Below are 18,965 nucleotides of genomic sequence, written 5' to 3'. Positions count from 1 at the left end.
ACGGAGACAATTTCAGCTGTGGCGTCATTACAACACGAACTTTTCTTCATCACTTTTTGGTGCGTGTGTGTTATGCCAATACAACCAGTTGCCAGTAACTTTATTGTTTGTGTGCCGCTTGTTTACTTGTTTATTAGCTAGGATGCAATATTAATGTGTAGCTTACCTGGTCTGTGTTGCTTCTTGGTTGTTTTTTTTTTTTTGTTTGTTTTTTTTTCTTGGGTTAACGTTGTGGTTATTAGTTAGCATAGTTTGGTTTGCATAACAGTGAAGGGGGTCCAGCTAACGTTTAGCTAGCTTAACGGACTCTTCGCTTTTTTTCCCCCCAATTTCAATTCCTCGTTTTTTAATGGATTTTTTTTTTAAAAAATGGGATTCAAAACACTTGCTTTGTAAACTAAATTGCCTGGCTGGGATACAACCCTGCTATTCATTACATGGCACTTGAACGAGACATTATGCAGAGAAGAAAATAACTGTAAGGAGGCTGCTGCGTTCAAGTGCTCCTCGTAAACTTGTACTTTCAGGTTCTAATTAGTCGCATATTCAAGTGTTTTCAATAATAAATAACAACAAAAATGACTGCAAAAAAAAAAAAAAAAAAGAAAAAAAAAAGATATTTCATTTTGGAGATCAAACACACTGGCAAACAGCTAGTATCTGATGCACCGGCTTAGTTATATGTACTTGATGATTTAACCTTCCTAATATTTTTGGGATCAATTTAATCCCATTCACTGTTTATGCACATACATGATTAAAAACTGTTTTGCTTCATATTTCATGGCTTTTCCTAATTTACTAGGGACAACTGGGCAAACATGAATATAACACGATGATATGTTTTCAATGCCCTCTTCACATTTTCTACATATCAGTGTTTCTTTAGGGTCAATTTTACCAAAGGCTTTTATTATTTATATAAAACATAAAAAAAATCATTATTTTACAATTAAAAAAATGCTTTGGATGACATTGGTGAACTTTAACATGCCATTTATAATCTTCAAAAAACTTCCCTCTGCTCTAGGGTCTTAACCAAACACAACCACACCTGCAGTGGTGAGAGGACCACTGATAGTTAATGTGACACTTGGGAGTCAAAAACATGATTCCCACAAGAACTATGATGTATAAGGGGGTTAAATGGGGAGGTTATGTTTTATTTAAAGAGTTTCTTAGGTAGTCAACAAGACACATAATAAAGTACCTAAACTTGGGTAATAGTTTTTATTCTAACCATTTTCTGGAGGGTTACGTTACTGGGGTCAAAGGGTCCCCAGCTGATAAAAAATGTTAGTATATTTGAAGATAACTGGTGGGTTTAGTTATCAAAACATGTGGCAACAAAATGAACAAAGAATCCTAATTAAAATGTTGAATATGTTAAAATATCAATTACTGGCATAGATTAACCAGAAACACTTTCGAGGGGATAATGGGTCAGCTGCAGTTGCTCAAATCCTCAAGAGAAGAATTAAATGATAATAAACAGAAAAAGAAATGGGAAATATAAAAATATGTGCATTATGTGTAAATTTGTAACATAAGTCGGTGCATTATGTGCTTTAAGTCTAAATATGTGCGTCAATCTTAAAAAATAAAACACCAGTAAATACAGAAACAAGAAATTGAGGATATTAAAAAAAAAGGTTTCCTATATCAATACACATTACACTCATTATATAAGCATCAGCATTCAACTCGTTCAACTCATGATGCTAATTTTTCCGACAGGCTTGAAAGCACCTGGAGTGCTTTTCTATTGGCTCAGAGCCGGGTAGGAGGCGTGGCTTCCTGAGCCCTGGCGGTACGTGCGCAGGGCTCGCAGCACCGTGGTGGACGGTAGGAGGACAGGCCGCGCCGCCGCCAGGCTCGTCCCCGGACCGCAGGGCGCACCGGAGAACCAGGACGCCGCTCCGCTGGGCTGGACGGTGTGCTCCCCCCTCTATCACCTCATCCATCATATATCAAACCGAGAGGAAGAAAGAGAAGAAGAAGGAGGAAGAAGAAGAAGAAGAAGAGACGAGCGGGTGCAGCACTACTTGTCATCGAGAAGTCCGATAACATAAAGTGATCAAAGGTGTGTCTGCCTGTGCCTTCCATATGTCTTTGTTCTTTGGATTTTTGGGGGATTATTTTACTCATGCAGCTAGCTGGTCACTTGGATCATGTAAGATTAAAAAAAAAAAAAAAAAGTATATTTGCTGCACACCTTTGCTCTCAGTGATGGCACGTTGTACCACCAGGACGCACGAACTTGATAAACAGACCTTTGGCGTGTTTGCAAGCCAGCTGTATATGACTGTAGCTAAATCATTGCACACATTGGTATTGTTTACAATGAAACAGATAATTTGGTCATTAAGGTTGATGAGTAACTCAGATTTGGAGAATTTCTTTGCTTTTGCATGCTGATGGTCTTCATACATTATGTAACTTTCACAGTATTATGTTGTTAAAAATATGTTGTTATATTTGTGGTTCTGCTGCCAACAGGGTTAGTGTACTAGAGCGAAGGCTGCTTCCCCTTGTTGCAGCCACGTCTCTATAACTAGGTAGTGCTGGCTGATAACATCACACATATTTCTAGCATTGTGACAGCCAGTTGGCACAGAAACACCGGAGTGTATAGTGACAGCCATGCAGCAGGGCTACTGTGTACGTGTACTAACATGGCTGCCATTGAATCAAGTTCAGACTGTATAACTTAAGCTCTTGTCTCCCACTCTCAGTGTACGTGACTCCCTGCTCATGTTCCTGCTTTCCTTAAGTCCGTCTGCATCACTCACCAAACTATAACCAGCCACACACCACTCTGTCCCGTCTCAGACATCACAACAACACACAGCATGGAGGACGAGCTGATGTTCAGCATGGAGGAGGAGGGCAGCGCCCAGAGACCCCCGGTCCATCGAACCAGCACCCCTGGCCAGAGGACCTCGTCCCTCAGCGATGGCAATGCCAGTGATGACGAATACGACGACTACCCCATCTGCCCGATTCTGGACGACCCCACCAAAGAGATCTGTGACTACCTGAAGAACCTGGTGTGCAACAGGCAGCTGTCAAACTCCCTGCCCAAAAGCAACTTTGTGTACAAGGTGAGCCACACCTCAGCAAACTGATGAGGACATGCACAGTGATCAATATCAGCCAATATCTGCTGACAATGAAGTGTTGGAGAGTCAAATTAGTTATTATTAAAGGACCATATCAGTGATTTTTTTAAATGTTTGGCCTGTTTACAACAACTTAACCACATTTTACATGGCAACAGACCACCTTTCACACCATATAATCAAAATCCCTCCAATTTCAAATTTGAATTTTTGGTTGAAACCTTATAATGTGCTGCTTCTGTGTCTAACAAAATCATCACCGTTCAGAAACCACAGAACTGATAATTTGCTGGGTAAAGCAAACTTTTCCCCAGGGGCTATCTTCCCTGGCGGAGGGGTCATTTCACGGCATCCTAATGTCAAGTCATCAAAACACAACAGTGCAGCTGCTTTTAGGAAAACTCATGTGGGTGACTTTATTACAGTGATGGAAGTTTGAAGCCTCTAAAAGTTCATTTTTGTATTGCAGTGGAACAAAAGATTAATATTTGTAGATATTATGTTGAGCATGAAAAATCACCACTATGGTCCTTTAAGTGAAGCAAATTTAAAGTCCTTTGCATTTGAGACGTGGTGCACGTGCATAAGAGCAAGTACTCTGTTGCTGATATTATTGTGAGAACTTTCTCTCACAAGGGTAGATGGCGTGTGTGTTTGTGGGTTTGAGTGTGTGTGTGTGTGTGTGTGTGTGAATGTGGAAGTACACATTTGTACGTGTGCAGATGTCATTCAAAACAGCCGAAGTTGACAGGTCGGTCAGCTGCTGCTTAACCACGCAGACTTTGAAGAACAGGAAGTCCCAGAGAGCAGTTCACAGCGCATGTGATCACTCTGTAAACACTCACCTCGGTGTTCGGGGTCAGGCCCTCTGCAGACCGGCAGCAGCTAGCACAATTATTCGATTGAGGACAAAATAGCTTTATCAGAGCTCTTGTACGTCTGCCAGCTGCTGGGATGAAAAGGCCTTTCAGTGTTGGTGTCAGTGTGGTGGTTCAAAGTGCAGAGGCAATGAGTTGTATTGTAATGCATTGTTGTGCAGCACATGAGGACGCTAAGGAAATGTCTGAATTCTTCTGCCCCTGCTGTGTAATTTGTTTACTGATGAACAGCCGTCCGTCTCTTCACCTCTTCTACATATAGAGCGAAACAGAACCCGAAAAAGAAACGGTGGCAGAACCTCGGTCGTTCAAGGGTTTGTCTGAGAGCGCACGGGTACGTTTAACAACAAATTACTTATCATCTGCCCTCCTTCCTCCTCCTGCACCAGTGACCTCCTCTGTTTTCCTGCTCCTCCCTTCACTCTGTGATTCACCCCTCTGTTTTTTTTTCCCCTCACTGTGATGGCATGCCCCTTCACCTCCGTAGCAACATACTTTTATCAGTTTCCATGATTCTGTTCATAATCCACTCTCCTTGTTTCCTAATTTGAAGCAATGAGGAATTCTTCCAAGTTCTCAAACTCTGTTCTTTTACTGAGGAATCTGTTGACTAAACATCGTAAATTACATCATTATTTACAGACATACATTGAAACAGTGCTGGATTTTTCTGCAGCATAATCACTATAAAAAATCTGTTTCTTAAAACAAGTAAAAGAAATCTGCGAGTGGGATGAGATAATCTCATTTGTTTCCAGTGCAGCTTTACTTGTTTCCGGGAATTTTCTGGGAACTATCAATATGTTGAACCAAGGCAGAATAAGGCTTATCAGTTCACTAGTAACAAGAAAATTTGGGAAAGCAAGTTGATTAGCATCGGAAACAAGTGGGATTATCTCTTCCCAGTGGCGAATTTTGTCATTTATTTTAAGAAAAGCAAGATTTTAACACTGAATATGAGACTAAATGACTTGTTGAGATTAAGATTTTTGCAGTGTCAACAATAACTTATTCCAGTAATTGTTATAAAATAAAATGGAAAGAGTTGGAAAATATTGGCCTATTGGAAATTGGCAAAAAATCTATTACTGTGCATCCCTATCTTGTAGCCATGCGGTTTTTAAAGTCTTTAAAGATGACGTAAATCCCAGGGACAAAAAGGAAAATTAAATTTAAAAGTCTGTCCTGAGCATGGTTGTGTATTTGAAGATCATGCCACGCTTCACCATTTGATCCTCAGGAGGCCTTGTGACGAGTAGAGGGACCCTCTAACAGATAATAACACGACCCTTAATGTATCTCGAATGTAAGTAGATGCAGCTAAATATAAACCTGTCTGGAATGCCTGCTGGACAAAGCGACCAATCATGTTGGAGAGAGTCACGCTGTTGCTCAGTATGGGGTCGGGCAGGGTTTTGGGTTACTGGCTCAGGTCTGCGTTTCAGCTGACACCTGATGCACGATCTGTTCTCAGAAAGTTATTTCTTGAACCCTAACACAACTGAGAACAGCCTTGAAAAAATAACAGTGATCAAATTCCCCTCGTGTCGTAAGTGAGTGACATGAGGTACAACGTAAGGGACCTTGGTTCACACTCAGTTGGGACATTTGACGTGAGACCTATCAGGTGGCCCAGCAGTCTTTCCTGACATCCATGTATAATTTCACAATCACTTCATAACCATGTCTTTTATTTATTCCTTAATCATCTGTGTGTCTTTTTTCTTATCTATCAACCTCCTCTGACTGTCTGAAATATTTTGCATGTTGTCCAAAAAGTCCAACACTAAAGGAATGCGATCCTCAGGGCAGGCTCTAATTTCCTCTACTGTGTTTCTGAGATTTGGAGATGGATGATCTTGCATTGTAGGCAACATCTCCAGTTCCCTAATCGTAAGTTGAATTAAAACAACTGCTGTCAGCTAGTAAGATGTGTGTTTCTTCTCCGTGACAGGCAACGTGGAAACATGCCATAGAAAAGGCCAAGGCCATGCCTGACCCCTGGGCTGAGTTCCACCTGGAGGACAGGGAGAACGAACCCTGCGTACGCTACAGGTATTTATAACTTGGCATGGCCCTGAGCTAATGATGCTACTTTATGATGCCTGCTAGCCTCTGCCAAGGAGGTCAAACCTCTGGCAGGGGGTGATGTGATTGCCCCTGTCCGTCTGTCCGTCCATCCAGGATAACTCAAAACGTACCAGACGGCTTCGCACAAAATCTGTCGGGGAGCTTGTTCGTGGGCCAGTAAAGAAGGCGAAGCTTTGCACAAACAGGGTTGTAGTGTCCACATACATTTAGGTATCACACAACCCAGTAGGGATGGTGGTCACGGGTCAAGGCAGCACTTTCCACGCTGATTGGTTGAAAGTTGTGTGTCCAATGTCCAACAGCATTGTCTAAAAATGGTGGCAGTCAGCACAAACAGAGCTAATTAAATTCAGTACCTTTACTGACCAGCCAATCCTGGAAATTTGTCGTAGTTTCTAAACACATCCATGTAACAACACACATCCCTTTGGGAAGGTTCGTCATGGGTCAAAGTGTCACTGACAGCACTCATCATAGTGGTTGGCCAAAAGGGGCATGACATATTATATCAATATTGCGTAGGAGACGTGGCTTAGCACAAAGAGGGCTGTAATTTCAGCTGTGGCCTTCAAGCGGCCCTTTATTCATGGTCTCTTCCTATCTCTATTTGATGCCATGATAACATTTTTCAGGAGAATGCATGTAATCAGAATTATCAAATATGAAGATTTTCAGTGTTGTATATTATACCATTTCCCCCACTTTCTAGACACTTATTAGACCGTATGAATGTGTATCTCCCATTGAGGTAGCAGCAGGTTTCATGTGCGACTCATATCTAGGTCAGTGGTGCTAATCTTTGTTGTTGACAAACACTGCAGTCGTTTCACAGGGTGCATTTGATGCAGACGCTCCGTTATCATTTCCACAGGCTTGTCCAAGTTTATATTTTTATATCTCATATTCTGGGCAGGACATTTGAGTTCGCACTTGGGCGAACACGGCGGCTGCATACTGTTCATATCAGCCAGAGCTCTCCCACACCGACTTGCCCATAATGAGGCATTAACCCAGAGCTGAATGGGTGTGGACAAAGAGGGTCGAAATATTAGCAGGATGGAAATGCAGCGGGCTTTCCTTCGCCTGTGTTTGTGTAGCGCCTCACCTCTCCTGTGTCGGGACGCTTACATAACACAGGACTTGGACCTGACTGCAGGACGAGGGGGAGGGGAAGAGGGAGGGATCCTCAGGAGCTTGGATTTGCCTCCGTGGTCTCTTTTTCATGTGCTAATTTTACCCCAAGTTGTAACTTCACTCTTCTCTCCCTCTCTTATCCCCCCTTGAGCATGAACTGAATGGAATGACACAGTACACGGTGTTCCTGGGCTGAAAAGGCCAGGCAGAAAAGAGTGAAACCTAGGCTTTGGATAGGTTCCACTGTCAGGGGGGTGTGGCACCTTTGCTTGTTTGTTCAAAATTCAAGATTCACATGCATAACTGTACATGTACAACTGCCCTGAAATGACTCAGCTGTAAAAGGTAACAGTTAAATAATAATAAAAAAAAATACAAAAAGCTACATACAGGGGAAAGTAAACAGAATAACAGTATAATATGAATGATATAAGCTATATCCAAGGGAAAAAAAATAATGGAATATCATAGGAACTATATAAACATAATAAAAATAGGGTAAAAAAAAAAATAGGAAATAGGCGGCATGTTATAAACACTGTGCGTGTGTATGGCTGTAAATATGAATGCACAGTACTACAGTTCTATATAAAAGGCACTCCATGGCTTTCCATGGTGAAAAACTGCAGCTGCTCCTTACATGCTGTATTTATTACCACAGGAACTTTGACACTCTGCCAAGTCAAACAGATAGCCCGTCCCAGACATACAATGTATACACACACACGCTTGTATTACCGCGCTTATGAGGACCTTCGCTGATTATATCCATTCTTGAACCCTCTAACCTGTTTATACAGCCAAAGGAGTCGCTTAAAAAAGCAAAAACTGGCATGACCTCTTTTTTTGCCTCATCTTTTCATGCTTGTGGGAAGATAGAGAAACAAGTGGACACACACACACACACACACACACACACACACACACACACTTTTTTTCTCCTTTGGGTGGTGCCATGCAGAGGAAACTAGACTCTTTCTGTGTCAGTGTGATAAGAATTTATAATGGGCTGCGAGCAACCATCCCAGTTTGCCCACAGAGGCAAAGAGCAGCTCAGCTTGATGGCCTTTGATGAAGCTGTCTAGCTCTTTGAAAAAACTCTTGTGTGAAACTCAGACAGGTTTTTTTTTTTAATCTAATGGGGAACATTTACAGACTCTTAACAGAAGTACCCTTTAAATGGCAGCAAGGCCGGTGTTAGAGCCTCTCTTTTTGTGTTATAAATGCTGAAGCGATGGAGGTAGCAGTGTAGCACTGGAGTCACAGGTGGAAAACTTTGCCCTGCGCTGTAGATTTGCTCCCCACAGACCGGGGTCACAGCGACGGCACTGTGACGTAAATATGAGCCACATGGGACTCAGTCACACAGCCGCTCTGCTCACATAAGATCACAGGCTCAGAGGCGACTCCACTAGATTTTAATAGTGAAATATTAAAGCTAACTTTTGATGTCCATCTGTCACAGCTGTGTAATAAGTGTGAACAGGACTTAAAGGAATACTCCAACATTTTCGGGAAAAATCTTTTTTTCCGAATTACCCAGACTGAGACAAGATGTCAGATAAAATTTTCACCTCTGGTTCAGTTCCCATGGGTAGCATTATGTAGTAGCTTAGCATAAAGACTTGAAGTCTATAGGAGTCGTTAGCCTAGCTCAGTAGAAGTGAAAAATAAACCTTACACCAACTCTGAAGCGGTCTTATTTACATAATACTTGTGTTGGAATATTAAAAAAATAAAGTTAATTTGTGCCGGATCTACATACGTATACCTTCAGTGGTGGGTGTTGCTGTAAGGTTTATTCTTTCACTTTGACAGAGCTAGGACGACAGAGGTGAAAATGGAGTCAAACATCTTGTCTCAGTCTTGTTCCCAAAATGTTGGAGTATTCCTTTAAAGGATTTGTTGTGGGGTTTGAGAGCATCCAAACTGTTTTAGAGGCATACTTTAATTTCAACAGCGAACTCAGTTTTTGTTTTCTTCTGACTACATTTCCTGTAACTCTTTGCAGGTATAATGCCATCACAGGGGAGTGGGCTGAAGATGAGGTCCACATCAAGATGGCTACACAGGTACAATTCTCCTCTGGAAAATGACTGTTTTGTCTTGTTAAAACAACATATATTGCAAAGTTTTGTTGTAGATTGCTGTCTACTGACTAATTCCTTGTTTTTATGTGGTTTCTTACAGCCCTTTGGGAAAGGGGCCATGAGAGAGTGCTACAGAGCGTAAGTAAAATATTTGTTTTATTCATATTCTCCATATTCAGAGGTTGCTGCCCTTATGTTCAGTTAATGAGGCTATCAGTGTCTCACAGTAAATAAATCAAAGAGAGGAACATGGGTCACTAGATTGTAGCATTCAGCCAGTCCCACATTCCACACATTTTCTGCTCAGACTCTTAAAAACTGATTCATTCATTTCAAAGCCAAAGGTCGTGCGTTGGCCATGCGGTTGGCGAATCAAAGCTGCTGAATTGAGGCTTTGCATTTGCTGTATTCTCACAAACCCTGGGTGTTTCAGTGTTTTTTGGACAGGCTGTACCAACATGCTGCACAGCGACAGGAAATGGGCTTTAAAAAAAAATTTAAAAAATGATGGCGAATTCTCCCTTATGTGGGAAAAGTGCAAGAGAGGCATCCATCCATCCTCTCCCCCACTTAATCTGTTTGCCGTCAGCAGTATCCCACAGAAACATTCCTTTGTGACAAAACCCAGAGCTTTCGAATAGGTTCTCACCACTGACATGTCCAAACACGTCAGCTCTTACAAAAGAAAATCTATAGATCTGAAAAGCGGCACGTTTCCTGTAGGAACCTTGGCACTGTTGGATATGGGGGTAGTTTTATTCTGACGTGCGAGGTCACTCGTGGGCCCGTCCTGGAGCAGTTCCAGTGGGCGCTGCAGTTTAAGAACATCTGGTATTTGGATATTTATAGCACAATATAGTATTTATAGTTGTTTGTTTGGGGGAAGGTGCTCTGGGAGGAGAGGGTGCAGTAGTTCAGTAAATCAAATGAAACATGCTTACAACACTCATGTCCATTTCTTATCTCTTTTCTCCCCCTCAGGAAGAAGTTGTCTAATTTCTCCCACAGCAGCAACTGGAAGTCTGCGTCAAACTATGTAGCGAAGCGTTACATGGAGACGGTGAGCCGGGACGTTTACTTCGAGGACGTCCGGCTGCAGATGGAGGCCAAGCTCTGGGGAGAGGAATTCAACCGGCATAAGCCTCCCAAACAGGTGCAGAGGAAGACATTTCAAGTGATACTGACCAATGAAAATAACAATAACAGATTAATAAAACCGCATTAATCAAAAGGGTTGAATTAAAGGAATACTCCAACATTTAGGACTGAAACAAGACGTCCGGAACCATTTTCACCTGTGCACCTCCAGTGGTTCAGTTCCTGTGGGTAGCATTTCATGTTAGCTTAGCATAAAGACTTGAAGTCTATGGGAGTCATTAGCCTAGCTCTGTCAAAAGTGAAGAAATAAATCTTACAGCAACTCCAAAGCTGTCTTATTTGTCCAACATGTTGAAGTTCTTAAAGTGATCGCTATTTAGACTCAACCAAGTGACTGAGCTTTCAAATTATAGAAAATTTGCATGAAAAGGACAGAATTAATACCAAGGCAGTCATAAATTATTTTGATGATAGCATATGATGATTGCTACTAAGATCAGCAAAGCCACGTTAAACCATCATTTATCTACTTTATTATTTGTGAGATTGTTTATTTAATGTGATTATTATGTCTTTTTACCATAACGTGTCTTTGATTACCAAGAAAAGCGCTATATAATTAAAATGTATTCTTAGATAGATAGATAGATAGATATACTTTATTGATCCCAACCAGGGAAATTCTGGTGTTCCAGCAGCAACAGTAGAAACATACAATAAAGTTAACTAAAAAAAAAAAAAAAATTCTTATTCTTATTATCATTGAGTATTATACAACTTATTCAGCATGTAAAGAGCCTATATTTTCTTTGTGGTGAGTGACTATTGCTTCCCTGTCTTTTGCTGAATCAGTAATTTGTTTTCCATTTTAAATTCTCAGGTGGACATCATGCAGATGTGTGTGGTGGAGATGACAAACAGGCCAGGCAAACCTCTTTTCCACCTGGAGCACTACATCGAGGGCAAGTACATCAAATACAACTCCAACTCCGGCTTTGTGAGGGACGACAACATCAGACTCACCCCCCAGGTTGGTGACACGACCTCTCTTTATTTTTGTTTGAAGTTATCTGGTACTGCCCGCTAACCGCCCGTCTCCATCGCCCCATACATCCATCAGGCCTTCAGCCACTTCACATTTGAGCGCTCGGGCCACCAGCTGATCGTGGTGGACATCCAGGGAGTCGGAGACCTCTACACCGACCCCCAAATCCACACCGAGAAGGGCACTGACTTTGGAGATGGCAACCTGGGTACAGTTCTCTCTTGCATCCTCACCACCAGCCGGCCTCAAAAAGTGGAAATATTCAAAAGTTTTTTTGTCTCTCAGTGCACAGTAGGGATAAGAGCTGGTTCCTTTGACATGGAAAAAGACACGATTATCAGGAGAAACTCGATTACTGGGCCAATAATCTGAGGAATTAATCCGACAGTCAGGGAAGGTTTGAAAGCTGGTCCCTCGTGGATTTATTCAAGGAAATATAACGTCTTGGTCGTCTGTGTGTTGCAGGTGTGCGAGGCATGGCGCTGTTCTTCCACTCCCACATTTGCAACAAGATCTGTAAGAGTATGGGCCTGACGCCCTTTGACCTCTCCCCTTCAGAGAAGTCCCAGATGGACTGCACCAACACACTGCTGGTAAGACCATCATAGAGATTGTGACAATAATAATGATTTGCCTGTTAAAAAAAAAAAAAATTGCACCATATTCTTCTGTAATAAGTCCTGCCATGAGTTTTCAGCAGTGTGAGGGACGTGCATTGTATTATTATTATTTAATGTAAAACGAACAAGTACAAGTTTAGTGTTTGTCAGCATGTAATGCAACTGTGTTATTTCTTAGCTTAATAAAACGATTCCCCTAAACAACAGAATCATGCAGCTAAAAAATAGCCTCTGGGAAAAAAAACATGTTATGCCAGTATAAATCCATCATTCCCTATTTTAATTGGAAAACAGACACATTGGAGGCTTTGCATAAATATCACGGTATGGCTCTCTGATATTTTGATATTATATTGATATCATGATTCAAGTCTAGGTATTGTGTGGGATTTTGGATATTACAGTGTCATGATATGGCATAAGTAGTGTGTTTTCCGGGTTTTAAAGGCTGCATGACATGAAAAGGATGCAGTTTTCTGCAGAACTTGATCGATTACTTTAGCCAGTCTGTTATTTGCAAAGATATTGTGATATTTGATTTTGTCCACATCGCCCAGCTCTCTGACCCAGTCTCACCCATGTTGCAGTATCAGCATGACGGACACACTTTATCTGTAATTATGTTCTGTTTGTTCTGTAACCTGTAATCTATATCCTGTCGCTTCTGCTGATTGAACAAGTGATGCATTTTCCTCAAGAAGCTTTCTTGTTCCCTCTTGTGTAGAAGTCAGCCCAGACGGTGCTGCGGGGCTGTGAGGAGGTCTGTGGCTCTCCTCGTGTCCGCACTATGTCGGGGAGCCGGGCCCCTCCGCTGCTGTCCCGCCTGTCAGAGACTTCGTCTGCAGACGAGAGCATGAGCGACATGGACTCAGTGCCCTGCTCCCCCCACGTCATGCCCTGCTCCCCCCTTGCCATACCTGGATCCATGGCCAAATCCCCTGTCGGTACGCCCTTAACGATCAGAGTCAGGGTTTCTACTCTCATGAGGATCCTGGACAAGTCATGGGATTTGAAAATGTATTTTCCAGGCCTGGATATGTCTTGGAAAATTATTAAATACTGCTAAAGATTTGGAAAAGCCATGAAAATGTTTTAATTATGATGGTAATCTTGACAAGTGGAGTGAGAATCTGAGAGGGGAGAACAGTTAAGATATTTTTATTTCCTGGAAATAGTATGAGCTGTTTCTAGTGCATTTTTCATTAGTTTTAGTTTTGATTTAGTTTTGACTTTTTGTTTTCAGTTTCAGTGTAGTTTTGTTTTTTAAAGCTGGTTTGCAAGTTTAGTTCATGTTTTTTTTTAAATGCTAAGGTTTTAATTTAGATTTTATTAGTTTTATTACTTTTTTGTAATATGGGGTATTTGTCAAGCGCAAGATTAAAAAGTCAGAAAAAATAATGTGTCAATATTGTGCAACAATCAAGTAAACTGACAGAAATGAAAACTAAAGAAATTTTCTCTATAATGTTAGTTTATTTCAGTTACTTTTGTAAACACAGTACAATTAAAGATAGTTATTGGTTTTTTTTTGTAAAGTCTCGTTTATATTTTTATTTCAGTTAACAAAATTGTTTTTTCACAACTAGTTTTCATTAACAATAATAACCTTGGCTGTTAGACGTGTTTTGTTTGTTTTGCTGCATAAATGTGCCAGGTAGTTATGGAGAAGTTTCGGAATTAATTCGGCAAATAAGTGTAGAAACCCAACGTTGTGCTTGACTACCAAAGTAAAGAACAGTGTGATTTCTGCCAAAAAGAGCAGCTCTGACACTGAGCGGCTGCAGCTTGTAAACTGTTTTGTATTATTTCCACATTTCACAGGCTTGTCTTTCACCGGAGTGGACGAACAAGAACGATTGAACAGTAACTTCACAAACGAACAGAAGGTGAGCCATCACTGCGCAGCGTGTCGGGGCGATGCTGCTGTGATTTCGGCCAAATGTTCTTCCAGACTGAAATCTCACGAGTGACTGCTCTGTTTCTGTGTGTAGGAGCCTGACAGCGGCGGTGACAGTGGCTACCCCAGCGAGAGGAGAAGCGAAGGAGATCCAAATGACCATGTAGACGGGGTAAAGGCTAACGTGATATCTGATTTATTTCAGCTTTCAACAAGTCTCCACTTTCCAGGACTCACAGTCTGATTCACAGTCTGTCCCAAATAGAAAAAAAACACATAACATTAGTTAAATACATACACAAACTCAATTCCCTGCTTAAGTCACACAGAATAAATGGCCAAAATGCATTCATTTGATACATATTTTCACAAACCAATACCCATTTTGCATATATTTGCAGAAACACTATATTCTGAACAGCCCATGTTTTAAATGTTTTCCCAGTGTCAAATGTACATGTGCAAAGATATTAAGGTGTTTTGCATATTCTGAATCATGTCTCTCAATATGTTCTGATGTATATGCAAAATGTGCTTTTATGTGTATTTATCTTTTTATTTAATGCAGGATGCCACACCTGTTTGCATAGTTGCTGTTGGTTATGTAGATGGCTCTCCTCTGTCTTTGAATCCTCTCTGTATTAGCTGTGTTAGCATGTTTCTCTTTTAATGTTTCCTCTTTGTTAACGTTAGGTTTTAACTATATTTCATGACATTAGTTTTCATAATGCATGTTCTATCATCATGTAGGCCCATCCTCGCTACCACAGACACTATTCTGAGTCGGATGAGGACAGTGTCAGACGGGTAAACAAAAATAGACACTAGAGTGTGTAAACGTCATCGTCGCTTGATCGTATTTACTGTGATCATCATCATCATCTTAATCAAGTAACCCTGCCATCCATCCCTTGTGTCACCTTGTCTCATCCCTTCATTCTCATTCCTGTCCTGTCCCATCTTCTAATTCAGATCTCACTTTCTGTTTCTGTTCCCTCACTAGAGGAAGATGGTATCTCCCAGCAAACTCTCTGCACAAGTAAATGCAGAGACTCCTGACAGTGAATCGGTGATTACTTGCACGGATGACTCGTACGCCAGCCCTTTTCTTGAGCATTGTGGCGCAATCTTATTGCAGTAAAGCGATGTCTTTTCTGAATCATCATGACTGGCGTTAATTCGGCGTAAATTCAGTAAACATGCAAGCGCGTCATGCCTGATTCTCTTGTGAAGATTTGCCCAGTGTTCCATACACTCGTAGACTGGCTGCCGCTGCTTTTCTTTCTGCTCTCTGTTCGCTTAATGAGCGAAGACAGCCTGTAAAAAGACAAAATATAGGAAAGTGAAAAGCTAAACAGCACTCTGAAACACCATCTACCTCTTGATGCATCCCCCTGTCTTCCCAAAAGAAAATACTTTGCTTATGAGCCCTGCTAAAAGACTGTGTGTGTGTGTGTGCTCTGCCTCCTCCTCTTCCTCCCTCCCATATTTTACATGCTTTTGCCTACAATGTGCAACAAAGCAACAGGGATGTACTCGTCCAGCTCTCAAAGCTGACATGTGTCATCTCAACTAAAACAAACCTTGCTGGATGCGTGTGCTCCTGTCCATGAAGTGTGATTTCCAGTTGCACTTGATTTACGGGATTAAGATAATTTAAATGTCTTAGTCTTTTATGGTTAGAGGAATACTCCAACGTTTTGGACAAAAATTCCTTTTTTCACTTCTGTACATCTAGTGCTTCAGTTCCTATGGGTAGCATTTCATGAAAAAATAGAAAAATCCTCACAGCAATTGTGACAACAGGTGAAAATGGTATCAAACATCTTGTCTCAGTCTGGGTAAGTTGGGAAAAATGGGTAAATTTGCCCAAAACGTTGGAGTATTCCTTTAATTTGACAAACAGTGTTTGTTAATATTCTCCCCACTGGCTTTCTTTTTATTCCTCACATCTGGGCTGTTTTGTTTCCACCCAGCTGACAGAGGAGAAGTGGAGCTTCTACCATTCATCTCGCGCTCATGTCCACCGGCCCTCCTGTGTGGCCATCGAGGTGGAGAGGCTCAACTCTCTGCTGCAAGAGAAGAAGATCGGCCAGTCAATCCTCGGAAAGGTATGAGCTTTTGAGATCTAAAAAGTTCAGATTGCTTGATGAAGACTTGACAACATGTGATGTGTCCTGGCAACTTTAGAAACAAGGTACCATGCTGATCATTCTCTATTCCATAAAATAAATTGTCCCGTGAAATTTTAAATCCAGCAGCCACTGTAGAAAGTTTATTTTTGAGTTAGTTTGGTACCTACAATATATATTAATATATTCTAATTAATAATACATATTCTGGTTGTCCTCTGTCTTTCCCAGGTCCACCTGGCGATGGTCCGGTACCATGAAGCGGGTCGTTTCTGCGAGAAAGATGAACAGTGGGATGAAGACTCGGCCATGTACCACCTGGAGCGAGCTGCCCTGTGCGGAGAGCTGGAGGCCATCGTGGCCCTGGGACAGTGCTGTCTCCAGCTGCCGCATCAGATACTGCCAGACATACAGCTGGAGGTACACTTCACCCTCTGATGCACCTTCCACCCATCATGTGCGGTTTGATTTTGCACTTGCAGCCGTGTAATTGGATGTGTTTGCTCTCATCTTGCTGGCAGGATAACTCAGGAAACAGGATGAAGGGGTTCAAGTATCTGCTGCAGGGAGCCGAGGCTGGTGACAGGCCTTGTATGATCCTGGTGGCCAGAGCTTTTGAAACCGGAGCCAATCTGCCACCTGGAAGGTGCGTGAAAATAATTTAAAATGTTTTTAAGAGTTGGATAGTGATTGTGTGAAGTTCAAACCTGTTAAAACTGTAAATCAAATGAAGTCGGGCTTGCATTTTCAAGTTAAACTGAGTTTGTGGGGATTCCTGGTCCTGCTGGACCCCTTGGCCCCTTTGGCTTAGGAAGGGTAATACTGCCCCCTAGAGGGACTTTTGCAGCTGATTGTTACGACTGAGTCAGCTGGCTGGTTACTCACATGTTCAACACAAGGGAGATTCAGGATCACAAATAGAAATACTTCATTGATCCCTGAGGATAAATTGGGGAAAATGCAAAGACATAATTTAAAAGTTTCCATTTTTTAAAAAAAGAGTTGTACACTCTTACTTCTTTTCTTTCCTTCACACAGAAAGATGGACTGGAACGAAGCTATTCACTGGTACGACTGTGCCTTGAACATGACGGACTATGACGAAGGGGGAGAATTTGACGGGACGCAGGATGAGCCTCGCTACCTGCTGCTGGCCAGAGAGGCAGAAATGTACCAAGAGGGAGGCCACAACCTCACCGCAGACCCACAGAGAGCAGGTTAGAGAGCGCACGGTAGTCTCTTCAACCTTACTAGTAGTACTGATGGGTTCATCATCACTGCCCTGACAAGCTTTATTTAAACCCAAAGAAGTTTATTTTAAATTCTAGTGGAGATCCCAAGATTTCCAAATGTGTCCTGCTGAATTACAGGGAAATGTGTAAAAATTGATGCATACTATTTGGTGCAATGGAGCAGTCATATATGTTACTCAAACAAGCATAGTGTACTTACTTAAGTAGAGTTTCAGGGTTTAAGAGAACAAACACATCACACCTCTCTGAGCTGTATAAAGGCCTAAAATGCTTTCGAACCACATATCCTACTTGACAAATATTATGTTTACATGCTTAAATATCTTTTGACCAGGTGTCTGGTCAAAGGCCTCTGACTGTGTGTAAAAGCCTTCCCTCAGCTCACTGTGCTTTCCATCCTTACAGGTGATTTGTTTACCGAGGCAGCTGAAGCAGCGATGGAGGCCATGAAGGGCCGGCTGGCCAACCAGTACTACATGAAGGCCGAGGAAGCCTGGGCGCTAATGGAGGAGGATTAGTGTGAGCTAACAGAGGAACTTTTACCTGGAATTTTGATTTCGGAAAGGCCGTGGGAGGCATTACGTTTCTGTGTGAGATACCAAACACAGACGGGCAGCCAGGCTGACTTTACATAGTCTGGATCAATCCTGAATGGTTACAGTTTACATTATTTTTTATTACAGCAGGTTTTCCTAATGGTGCTTTGTGTGTGTGTGTATGTGTGCGTGCATGTGTGTATGTTTGTATAGGTCTGTCTTCCTGAATCAGACTTACATCTTGTTCTTTTCCTCTAGTCTTTTTTTGGTGTTTTTTTTTTTTTTTTTTTATTCCAATTGCTGTTTACCCCCTGGCTAAATGAAATGAATTGTTTGTATGAAAAGAAGAAGAAGTGTACTGGTTCCAAAGGTGTTTTTCAACAAGCAAACATCCCAAGAATCAAAACAAAGAAGTACTTACGTTCTTTTGTGTCATTTAAATGCACACTGCATTGGAGAAAAAAGTGAATAAAAAAGGGGATGCTTGGAATTTTTAAAATAAAGTTTTATTGCATTTCACTGATATATATTGTAGTCTTTCTTAATTTTTGAGGGTAAAAACAAGAGCGCTGGTTCAAATCTAATTTGGGAAGTGTAACCACTGGTGTAGTGGATGGTTTACACAGGTACAGGGTGACCCAAAAAAACAGGAATCTTTGAAGTGCGACGTGTGTATTGGCAGACATGAGCAAGTGGCAGCACAATTTTAAAAAAATGAATATTCCATCATTGTTTCTTAAATGGCATGTTTTAAGGTTTCAATTACTATGAATAAAATATTTTTCTTCCATCACTCTTGGTTTTATTGGATTGTTAAAAAGTTCCCATTTTTTGTGTCACCCTGTATAAGGAGTATACTCAACTCTTTTTCTGGCAATTTACAGTATACACACCAGCAAAATAGCCGTTGAAATACATATGAGAATACACCCATTTCTTCCTCACTGATCTAGCCACCTGCTTAGTATTGTACTCACCACATCAACTATCAGTACAGGCCTGTGTGTAACTTTTAAGAACTAAACCAACATAAAGGTAAAGCCTTTATATATTAATAGTGCAGGGATTA

The 18,965-nt window shown here is 41.4% G+C and overlaps 1 protein-coding gene across 2 annotated transcripts; it reads left to right on the top strand.

The window, feature by feature from the left end:
- Nucleotides 1–1,813: 1,813 nt before the first annotated feature.
- Nucleotides 1,814–18,421, top strand: eef2k (eukaryotic elongation factor 2 kinase). 2 transcript variants are annotated; one of them, XM_030078131.1, is made up of 19 exons: nt 1,814–2,083; nt 2,833–3,104; nt 4,263–4,334; nt 5,955–6,055; nt 9,237–9,297; nt 9,416–9,453; nt 10,297–10,468; nt 11,294–11,443; nt 11,534–11,666; nt 11,924–12,051; nt 12,803–13,022; nt 13,900–13,964; nt 14,070–14,147; nt 14,726–14,782; nt 15,952–16,086; nt 16,339–16,527; nt 16,629–16,753; nt 17,146–17,324; nt 17,766–18,421. In XM_030078131.1, exons 2-19 carry the CDS (start codon nt 2,853–2,855, stop codon nt 17,876–17,878), a joined length of 2,268 nt encoding a protein of 755 aa, XP_029933991.1. In that variant the 5' UTR covers nt 1,814–2,083; nt 2,833–2,852; the 3' UTR covers nt 17,879–18,421. The 2 variants fall into 2 exon arrangements, with proteins under 2 accessions (XP_029933991.1, XP_029933992.1); XM_030078132.1 differs by lacking the exons at nt 1,814–2,083; nt 14,726–14,782 and having other exon boundaries at nt 2,853–3,104.
- The last annotated feature ends 544 nt before the right edge of the window (nt 18,422–18,965 follow it).

This window comes from Myripristis murdjan, chromosome 19 (genome assembly GCF_902150065.1).
Source record: "Myripristis murdjan chromosome 19, fMyrMur1.1, whole genome shotgun sequence".
Classification (NCBI taxonomy): domain Eukaryota; kingdom Metazoa; phylum Chordata; class Actinopteri; order Holocentriformes; family Holocentridae; genus Myripristis; species Myripristis murdjan.
This window is presented reverse-complemented; position numbering and strand designations above follow the sequence as displayed.